A 12,144-nucleotide genomic window follows, 5' to 3' on the forward strand; every position below is an offset into this window, starting at 1 on the left:
TATTTAAATGTAATAATAGGTATTACCTATTATGTATATCTAAATACAGTTCTCAAAGAACATATAAATACATGGGCGCAATTTTTTTACCCCCTATTTAAATAAATGCCAAATCGACTAACAAAATTCCTCATTAAAACACATCACAAAGTGGAAAGATTTTTTTTTGTTTGCAATGGAAAATTTACAAATATTTACTTAAACGATTTTAAAAATTCTCTCATCTGCATTATGAGTAAGAACCATGTTTTCTTACTCATAATGCAGATGAGAGATTTTTTATATATATTTAATTTCTAAATAATTTAAGATCCACAAAAAAAAAAACTACTTCAAATTTGGCGTATCCAGTTATATTTTGTTGAGCTACGTGGTTGTTATCTTGCGGAAGTCCATATCACTAAATATATTCAGTTATTTTGATTTAAAAACTAAACTACTGAACCGTTTCTGATAAAATTTCTATGGAACTAATTTATAACCATATTCTTTCAGATAAAAAAAATAATTTTCCAAATCGGTTTTTAACTAACGGACTTATGAACTAACAAACATAAAAGAAAATTGAAAATCTCCTTCCTTTTGAAGTCGACTGTAAAACCGCGCGAAGCCGGGGCAGATCGTTAGCGTATTATAATTTCATATATGAAACAATACCTTCCCAGCAGTTGCGAAGAGGCCAAGGGCGGGAAATGTTTTTACGACGGCAGCATCACGGCGGGCGGGGACGGAGTTCAGTAGACGCACATTTTATTATTAGTTCAGACTTGTGGCACTTTTTTATGCCCGCCTTATTATATACAGGACGAATAGTTATTAATCATTATTAGAAATAAATTATTTTTTATCTTATTAGAAAAAAAATATATAAAAATATATTTACCATTCTTGATAAAAATTATAAATTCGGACAATATAAATCAAAATTACTAGAAATAATTAATAAATCTAAATTTAGGGAACAACTCGTAAGTTAACATATTCTTATGAATGGATAAAGGCTTTATTTAAATTATACTTTCTAGTAGGGCTTATAGAATAAAAGAATACAAATAATAGGTTAAATAGACACACTTGTATAAATACAATGATTAAAGCAGCTCTATTCATGAAAGTAATTGACAACCTTGACAAAATATGGAATAATAATTGTGAATAAATATCTTTCATGTTTTTTTATTAGTAGATTTAATAAGCACAACGGATTTTTTTTTTATACAACTTAGAATGGCAAGCAAGCAATGGATTATTAAAAAAATCTGTAGACATTGTTCTAAACAAAATATGTTACATAAAATATAATCGAATCAGAGACAACCGCCCTATAAAGACCCTATAGGGAGAAAAAAGCGCACCCGACGCTAACTGAAAACTCATTTCGCGGAGTAATGCCGGCGCTCCGTCCACCCTGCGCTACTATCAAGTAACTTTTTAATAAAAAAAAAATCCCTCATCTCCGCTAAATTGTCCGCGCCACTCCAGAATATGAAGTCGTTATTTAAAAATACCGCATTTTCTCATATTATTTCGGTATAAATTTCACTTAAGCCCGTTCCTTCGGAGGGCCACTCGAATAAAGTCGTATCTCCGTTTTTATTGCCCCGACGAGATTTTAAACACAATTTATATTTTAACTATGGAAATCTTGGGAGAGTGTTAATTAAAAATTATTTTATTTCTTTGACTTTTGACACCTTTTTTTGCGCCGCTCGAGATATTACTTTACGCCCTTTTATTTTCCTCGTCGTCCTCAAAATTAAGATTTTTTTTCAAATGTAAGTTTTTATTAGGACAATAAATTATAAAAACACTTACTAAATTAAAAAAAAAAACTTATTATATTGGATGTATAATTTTTTTGATTACTATCTTTTGCACTTAATCTTCACTGTATCAAATTAAGAATATTTTATATATATTTACTATCAGATATAAACGTTTTAACACTAAGGTATAATAATAATTTTGTTTATATCATCTGTAAATACTTTTTTATTCGTGAGAACTTAGGAGTGTTGAACACATCTTTTACATATCCCTGCCAAGGTACCATACCGGAAAAATATGGGTTGTAATAATAATAATAAATATATATAGTACATTAAAATAACAAAACAAAAAAACAATAAATAAATAAATTACAGAATCAATCCAAAGATGTAATTTAAATAACAATGTCCCTACCTACTTATTTGTAGGTATTATCAACTCCAGTTATATCATCAGAAACGTCATTAAAGGCCGAGTGCAGATAGCTATTACACTCTTTCAATTAAAACCAACGTTAATCTCTCTACGCGATTAAATTACATTAATTGGCAGGGGGAATGTGTACACGTATTACAAATTAACTAATAATCACCATTATCGCGTTGCTTTAAAGTCTATTCTTCATTGGCACCATTTAGAGTAAAGATCGTCTTTGTTAATATTTGCGAATTGGCATCAATTTTGCGAGTGCCGCGTCATAAGTTATTTAGTTTTGGACTCTAAGTTGTCTCGCATAAAGTTGAAATATGTCTGTACATGTTTAGTAAAAGGGAAACCTTTTTGGATGATGCACAAAGAGATGGTAGATATGGGTGTAATGCGATTAACTTTGTGTTAAGTGACATGGCGCTAATGATTTGATTTGGAATTATTCCTTTTTGCAATCGGTAGTTTTGATGTCCCGTCATTAAAGCCCGATTTACATTACGAAACTAATAAAAATAATGTTATGAAACTAGTTTTGTTAATAAATATCACCAACAATTTCCCGTGGTAATTTTTAGCAAAAAATAAATATATTCATGTTCCTCTACATTCGTCGCATTAATTTCACAATCTCAAAATAGTTTTTATTTCGATTTTCAACCGACTTCAAGGTTTTCAAATTCGGTTGTATTTTTTTTATGTTTGTTACCTTATAATTCCATCAATTTTGAACTGATTTAGAAAATACTTTTTTATCTGAAAGCGTATGCTTTTCAGATTGGTCCCAAAGAAATTTTATGAAAATAGGTTTAGCAATTTAGTTTTTAGATTAAAATACCAGAGGGAGACTTCGTATTTATATGCATATAATATTTGATGTCCATGGTACTGCTCATGTCTATAGGTGACAGTTACCATTTTCCATCAGGTGGGCCGTCAACTTGTTTGCCATTCTAAATTGCATAAAAAATTTTGGTCTTCGAATTATTTCACTTATTCTGTATTTTCTATCGTGAATCTAACCTGACAGAAGTAATGTTACCACTTTCATTGAGATTAATTTGATTTGTTATCGATGTTCTCCATAATCGGAGTTAGTCACCATTTTCCATCAGATGAGCCTTCAGCTTATTTGACATTCTAATTCTAAGTTGAATAAAAAAATCTACGTTTGTCACAATTGAAGTATGGTTTTTTATAGGACGCGATTTTAATTATTTTGTAAAACTTAATTCTTCGTCACGTTTTACGTCACGAAATTATAGTGGCATGAAACTAGTGTTACTAAAACTTCGATATCTAATATTGCCTAATATTCAATACCCAAGCTCGCCTGTTGTACTTGTACATCTTTATTTAATATAAATTATATGAATGTATTTTTTTGTGTACAATAAAGTATAAATCAATATAATATTGGTGTAATGACTTTAGCGATATTGTAGTGCATCAGATGAACCATCGGTATCAAAGCTTTTCTAACGCTAATTTCACGTCACTATATATAATTACATGACGTAAAATTTGACGCATAAACTAACTTTTATTAAAAAATCGAAATACAAATTCAGGTCGTCAATTTATTTGGCATATTATTGTATAAAACATAAACAACGCATTCCAACATTAATATAAGTATTGTATTAATCTATTTAATGTATTACAACAATATCCTAAGTATAATCAATTAAAGAAAGTAACAAAGCGTGACAGAATCCGAAACGAGGATGTCCGCAAAAGAACTCAAGTAACTGACATAGTCCGAAGAATTAGCAAGCTGAAGTGGTAGTGGACTGATCACATAGCTCGGAAAACCGACAACCGCTGGGGAAGAAAGATTCTAGAGTGGCGACCCCGTACGGGCAAACGCAGGTTAGGACGACCCCCCACTAGATGGAGCGACGACCTGAAATGCATTGCTAGGGAGACAGTGGATGCAGATGCCTCAGTACTGTTCTTTATGCCAGTGTATGTGGGAGTCCTATGTGCAGCAGTGGACGGATAATGGCTGAGATGATGAGAATGGAAGTAATGAAGCAGATATACCTAAGAACTGCTGACCCCCATGGGAAGTGGTAACCGTCATTTATTGACATGAACAGTACCTACCTACAATGGACTTCAAAAAATAAAAAAAAATACCTAATTTGTCATTTAAAACAGTTTAATTCAATAAAATGTTTGGTATTAATAAGTACTTTATGTATCTACATAGCGTTTGAATCTCAAGAATATTTGAAAAATACAATTCACTTAACCCCGAATGTGAACCTAGACCTTCAAGTTCCCCAACTCAAGGAACATTTTAATATCTAATACGTATAAGTATATACATAAGTAATATTTCAAACGAAATACAGGTCAGGCATGTACTCGTAGATACAACAAATTACGTGGCGCGTCCCAACGTGGGTATCAAGTTAGACAGATACACTTCAACCCGCCCGAATGTGACTATTGACACGAAATTAATTCCGACCAACGTGGAATCTTCACTTCCGAGCCGTTGCCAGCTGTCAAGCCATTTAGAACAAACGTTCTCACCTACGGGTCCCGTCATAAACAAATCAAACATGGCCGGCCCGCCCGAGATATATTAATGAGACAATGAGACATTAGCTCGCTACAAAATGCCTCCGCATTCGCGAATAATTAAATCGTAAAGTCCCTTCTACGCCCGCCTACAGCACCAGTCTATTTACTCCTTTTTCATTCAGCACAATAGCCACTGCAATCCGACATTTTCAATTCCATTATGCTACTTCAGAGGCGAAACGCCCGATCGAATAGCGACTCTATCTATTCGCAAGAAAAACGGAAATAGAAAGTCGCGACATTATTTTATAAGGCGTATTCCGCGGAGACTATTAATTTGAGCGCGACGGACCCCGCCTACTCAATATCACGTTTACACACATGTCGGACTGTATCGTCGTCTCGTTCGCTCCGCGCCGCTTATTAAAATTCCTCGGTCGGTAGCTGCGTCTCTCTCAACCGGCGAGAGGAGAGGCGGTCCGCGACCGCGGTTTGCGCCCCAATGCTGGCGCGATTTTCACCGCGCTTCCACGCGAATCGTTACGCGGACGCGCGCGTTCTCAAACATATTCGCAACTTGCCGAAAGCGAAACCACAGCATGCTACCATTTTGAATTTGAAATCGGGAGGTTCCAAATTTGAAAATTTTGTGTGTGTGCCAAATTGTGCTAACTAGCCTCAACTGTCCCTACTTGTGTTCCATTGACTAGTCCAATACACTTTACGTGAACAGTGTAATTGAATTAGTACTCATTGTGCACACCTATGTAAATTTTTCAATCAAACAAAACGGATGCTCGCAATTTTTTACCGATAGACTTATTTGCATCGACAGCTAATTAAAGTCAATTAGACAAAGACATTAGTGAGTCACTTTCAATTGATCGATAAAACAATCGTAGATATTTATGAAGATGATGTCATAGAGCGGTCCGTCGGTGCAGACAGGGAGACGATTGTGAGAAATTGAAATGCCATCGAGTAGATGAAATGAAGACGTCGCTCGAATGCGACAGGGCCGAGGCCGCCGAAAACGGCGGGAAAGGCCGTATATCGTTTAGCGTTGACTCACTACTGGGAGGGAAGACCGACGCGCCGGCGAAGGATGCGAGCATCACGGACGCCAACAGTAACGATGCGGAGAGTACCGACGCGGCTCCAGAAACGGATGATAGTGACGTCGACATTGAGGATGTGGAATCTAACGCCGGAGACGAGAGGGACGAGCGGGAGATGGGGCATGATGGAGAGGAGATGGAGGGGAGGAGCGGCGTGGTGGTCCCGCAGCCCCTGTTGCCGCGCCTCTACCAGGGACCAGCACCGCCGCATACTTGGCCCTTTGGCGCTTTCCCTTGGATAGCGCCGAATCCAATGTTTAGAGGTGGTTCACCAAACAGTAAGTTACTTTATACTTAGATCAAAAATGGTAATAATCCAAAATCAACATTTGTAATGCTATGGACGTATTTGCGTTCCTTACGGCATTCTATGGGGGAAGCCTATGTCCAGCAGCGGACGAATAATGCCTGAATTGATTAATGCTTTAGAGTGTTATCACAAATATGGGTGTCAAATATTACATCTTTTTCATCAAATTTCACGAATCCAACATTTAGAAAGGCAAGCAAGAGTCTTTCGAATTAATAGTTATTTTAAACTCTCCCAGTATGGTATTAGAAGATTTTTCCTCAATTTAAGTATTGCGGAAAATACTTATTTATTCCAAAAAATAAACAAGTGGACGATAAATGTAGTTGAGAATTATTTACACTTCATCAGGGAAAATTAAGATAATTGTAATGAATTATTTGTACCAACTCATTAACCTATTAAATAAATTAAGAATAATAATAATAAGGAAAATCAATGTCGATTTATAGACAAGGAATTAATTACAATGTCACTTAACGAACTGTATTCTACAATACGTAATACTATATTTATTTCATTACACATTTATAAACAATTAAAATATGTAATGATTTGACAGGTCGAATAACACCTACTACACCTACTAATTATAAAACTAATAAATAATACTAATAGCAATACTAACACACGTCTAAAGGATTGCTTGGCAAAAAAATAACAATGAAATCTAATTTGTTATGAGTTCAATAGCTATAAGTTTTTTTTTTTTAAACAAAACTGTATACATTTTCTTGTTCAAAACAAATCATTAACTATAATAATTCAATCTAAAGTAGGTTTTATACTTACCGAAGTAAATATTTCATTTTTTCTAACCTCTAGGAATATATTTAGAAAAACGTGAAATAAACGAAATCAACAATTACTTGATGATAAGCATACGTTAATTCTAATCATCAACAATTGAAAAACTTCATTTACAAGTAACTTGAAATGCAACGTAAACTCATAAATTATTCTGTAATCTAATCTTCTGTATTCTATATAATCTATATACTATACCTACATAAAAAAAAATCTTCTCTATTTAAAGAATAAAAAAAAACGATTTTCAAAATCGATAGTAATTTTTGTACCAAGTTTGACAATTATTTTTGCAATAGCTGAGGTTTGCTGTCGTATTGCAATTGAAGTAACTGTGTTTTTGTGATAATAACTCGAAGTATTTCTTTTTTTCTTATTATATGTATGCTATTAAAAAATAAAGACAAAGAATTGATTTAATAAAAAACACTATTAATTTAATACCTACACACTATTGGACGTTTTTTTTTCTTTTTTGTACATAGAGAAAAAGCTATTAACATCGATGATGTCATCATATTTTAAAATCATATTATTTCATACCAATTATTCAAGTATGTGATTAAATCTTTTATACTAATATATAATATACCAATAATGTAAGTACTACCTATCGATTAGACAAATTGGAACACAGCAATTGGTCAATTAGAATCCATTTTGTACTCGTTAATTTTAACGTTCGTGTAGATAATATTCATTTGTTTTTATGTTATAAAAAGAAGTTTAATGCTAGATAACATCATAATCACAAAATAATTATTTCTTAAGATTATTAACTTACCAAGCATTCCGTCACATCTCATTATCTTTTAGTACCTCGAGATTTACACGACATCTAAGTTATTTTTAATCTTCAATGAGAACCTAGGTTCCGAAACCACACTACCACGTTTACTTAAACCAATAAAAAAAAAACGCTCGTTCTCCTAACTGAAATATATCAGTAGTTGAATTTATTTATTTATAACATTTGTAACCAAAATAACCTTAAACCTGTTTTTATTCAAAGCTATGCTACTTGTGTGTGTATTTTAAATTGCTTTCTCTGTTATATTTAACATTTGACATGGCTTACACTTAATTTATACCATGTATTTGTTCTACTAAATCTCCTACAATTTATAACTGACAGAATTTTTGAATGAAGTGTTTTTCTTAACATTATTCTAAACAATCATTGGGCATTCTTTCTGTTTAATTAATATGGTTCCCTTGTATATTCAGCGTCACAATGAAGCACTATTTATACATGATATTGTGACTTAATCCTTTAAAAATTATGCAAATAAAAATCCACATTATAAAAATGAAACAGGCATTTGCTTTTTATATGTATAGGTAATATTATTAATCAATTAAAATATATTAGTTATTAATTTACTGAGTAATAATGAATGAATAACTCTGTACCGTGACAAACGTTTTAGATAAATAATAAATATTTATACAAGTCTGAATAAATCTTGTTCACTTGATACCTCCAAGTGTAATTTATTATATGAATGAATAATGCGACAAATCCTTATCAATAAACAATATAAATTAAAATATACAAGTCGTAAAAAGTTATGTAAATTACAGTTTCAAGAATCCGATATAGAATTTCAAATGATTTTGAATAATTCACTTTGATGTAAGTAATTTGGAAGTATAATTTTTTTTGTTCGATTTTAGTATAAAAATTTAAATATCACCTTCAGTATTGATTGAAGCTTTTTTATTCTTTTCTTCATTACAACTTTAATATTCCTACGAATAGATAATCTTCAAAATTTACTATCGGTATATTTTTTAATAGATAATACTAGAATAGTAACCCTGCATGTGCTTTAGTTTATTAAGCTGGCGGGGCACTAATGAGTGATAATAGATGAGAAGGAAAGCAGGCCTTTTATGACGAATTCATCAACGATTAACACGGTGGTTCCTAGAGAACCGCGAGTAGACAGAGTATATTGCTAGCAATATGACCTAGACCTGTCAGAGTATATTGCTAGCAATGGAGCTGCTATTCCCCGTTATTAACAATCATATCTACTTAAATATATAGAGGAAGTCTATTATATTTTCTTTCAGTTAAATGCTTATACACTACAGTAAAAAAAAACATACTATAGGTTAAATGTATTGTAAGCAGATACCTACAATACAAGTAGATACTTGGAGTTTTTTTTTTTTTACAACACAGGGGGCAAACGAGCATGCGGCTCACCTGATGGTAAGTGACTACCGCCGCCCATGATCACCCACAACACCAGCGGCATTGCAGGTGTGCTGCCGGCCTTTTAAAAAGGAATATACTCTTTTCTTGAAGGTTATGTTGTCGTATCGGTTCGGAAATACTGCTGCTGGAAGTTGATTCCAAAGATTGGTTGTGCGTGGAAGAAAGTGCCTTGAAAAACGCACGGTGGAAGACCGCCACTCGTCCAGATGATTGGGATGAAACTTTAGTTTGTGGCGGGTTGTACGGTGGTGAAAATCAGCAGCAGGTATCAATCCGAACAATTCCTCAGAACACTCCCCATGATAAATTCGGTAGAAGATGCACAGAGACGCAACATCTCTGCGCAGTTTCAATGGGTCAAGTCGGACAGTAAGGCGTTGACTATCGATAATTCGAGCCGCCCGACTTTGAATGCGGTCTAACGGAAGGAGTTGGTACTGTGGCGCTCCTGCCCACAGGTGAGAACAGTATTCCATATGCGGCCTGACTTGGGCTTTATATAATTTCAGGCGGTGTTCTGGCATGAAATATCGTCTCACCCTATTGAGCACTCCTAACTTTTTGGAAGCTATCTTAGCCTTCTCCTCCAGATGACCGCAAAACTGGACGTCGCAAGATATATCAACGCCCAGAATTCCTAGACTTGACTTTTTATCAAGGGAGTATCATAATATCTTTGGCTTTTTTTTGCAACTTAGAATGACAAATAAACTGACGGCCCTACTGATAGAAAGTGGTAATCATCGCATAGATATTATCATGGACATAACAGAGTATACTGTGTCGCCCATGATACCTACCTTTCCTGCGTTGCTATTTCTGAGGACTTAGGTGTTATGACTTTGTATCCTGTAATTTCATTGCCTTATCCTATATGTCATGGCTTGATCTTAAACCAACAAATACTTAAGTTAGAATTACAAATATCTCTATTCATATTTCAAGATTTTTTTTTAAATCCCTTTCGCTTGATTTCGACGAAATTAAATTAACTTACAACAATTGCATGATAAATATTGGTGTTTTCCTATTCCTATAATAATAATAATTTATTTATATGCTCGAAATGCGGTAATAATAATGGTCTTAAATATTATTGAGCTACACATTTCGCCTTATCTAAAGGCATGCAAATTTTTATTTCAGCACATGCTAAATACTTTTTAGTGGCTTACGTATATTAATAGCCTAGTAGGAGTCAATCTATAAATATTGGCAGTCGCACACATACTAATGGTAGCAGAACTAAACAAATACAAATACAAACTAAACAAAAACAAATACATAACATACTGTCTTGGCCATCCTTAACCGCTGAAGTTCTCAGGAAAATGGTGTAACAGAATCCTCATATAGATTTAATAATTTTTCTTTTAATACCTCATAATATATATGCTATATATATGCTTGCATATACCTTAAACTTATCTCTACTACTGATTACTCTTATTTCTTAAAAAAATACAGGAAAATAATTAACTAAACTTGACCAAAATTGTTTGATCCTTAAGACGAAACTAAACAAGTAATCATGACAAGTACGACCGTAGATAAATCAAATTCTTCTCGTGACTTGCATATTCTCTTTCTTCTTTTTTTTTGCTTTACTTTATTACAAAATAAAAAAAAAACAATAAAATGATTCTTCTATTCTTACTTTACCTAATACAGGAAGTATAATACTGATAATATTAATAAATTTCTTGATACTTCTGCCTCTTTCTACTCTAAAATTATTTAGTATATTTCGTTCTAGGTTTAGTTAAATTAGAGTTTGGTTAAATTTTCATGATAACTTGTAGCTATATAATAAACCCAATAAATATAGTTATGTCCAATTAATACAAACAACACATATCTATTTATAATATAAGAATATTATTATTTTGTTATTATTATTTCAGCCATTAACTGTTTACTGCTCAACACAAACCTTCCCCATAAAGGGAGTTTTGCTAGTAGTTGCCATGCTCGGCAGGCGTGTTGGCATCAACAATTAGGCTTTAACAGATATTTTAAGAGAGACACTGCCCATCCCTTCATCATAAGCTCCCTTAGTCGCCTCTTACGACACCCACGGAAAAAGAAGGTGTGGTGCATTCTATGCCGAGACCTACACGGCGATGTTATTATTTAGGACAGTCAAAAAATAGATAAAATCGCATAGTTGGCAAAAACTTTCCCAATGTCTTGTAATTACACATGGTGGAAGGAATTGGGAAAAATCTTATCTCAGAAATTAATTTTCTCTCACTAATATTTATCACCAACCGATACATAATCAGAAAAACAAACAGTGAATTGGCTAATAAACCTGTAGAGCATAGTAGTTCTAATTGGAAATATATTGAACACAAATCCACGTATTTCGTAAACTATCAGGGTCACTGCTAGTTAATTAATTATACTTATTTGTAATAGTAATCAGTCCAAAAAAAAGACACCAAACTATACAATTGAGAAGTCCTCGGTTAACGATGTCAAAGGTTAATAAGCTCTTTGTATTTAAATTTGATTTTATAACATTTTTACATAAACATACCGAACCAAACGTAGGTATGTAGGTATATCATGTATCGTTTAAGTTAGACATAGTTAGCATATAATTTAAATAATTTGTACATAAAATAAGTAAAGTAATAAAAGTAATTCAATATGAGACAATATTTCAATTTATTGTCGTGTGTTAGATAAATTAAAAATACGAAAAATTTCATATAAAACACGGATATGATCTAAAAGAAGTACTTTTTATGATTCAAACTTTAACCCTAACGAGACTACCTCGATAGTCCAGACTGATTAGACAAAAAAAGATGAAATTTTATGATCTATTTACGAATATAATCATCATCATCCAACCTTTAACTGTCCACTACTTCCTTTTGGAAGGTTTAGCCAATAGCTGCCACGCTTGGCAAACAGATTGGCAACTGCAGTCAGGCTTTAAT

The 12,144-nt window shown here is 33.1% G+C and overlaps 1 protein-coding gene across 1 annotated transcript in view; it reads left to right on the top strand.

Moving 5' to 3' along the window:
* The first annotated feature begins 5,191 nt into the window (after positions 1-5,191).
* Positions 5,192-12,144, top strand: part of LOC113514268 (homeobox protein MSH-C-like) — a 32,136-nt gene continuing 25,183 nt past the window's right edge. The window contains exon 1 of the mRNA XM_026898306.3: positions 5,192-6,127. Within this exon, the coding sequence (XP_026754107.1) occupies positions 5,722-6,127 (406 nt within the window). The 5' untranslated portion in view covers positions 5,192-5,721. The remainder of the gene's footprint in view (positions 6,128-12,144) is intronic.

The sequence above is a fragment of the Galleria mellonella genome, unplaced genomic scaffold (assembly GCF_026898425.1).
Source record: "Galleria mellonella isolate WM207_F2 unplaced genomic scaffold, CSIRO_AGI_GalMel_v1 utg35, whole genome shotgun sequence".
NCBI lineage: Eukaryota > Metazoa > Arthropoda > Insecta > Lepidoptera > Pyralidae > Galleria > Galleria mellonella.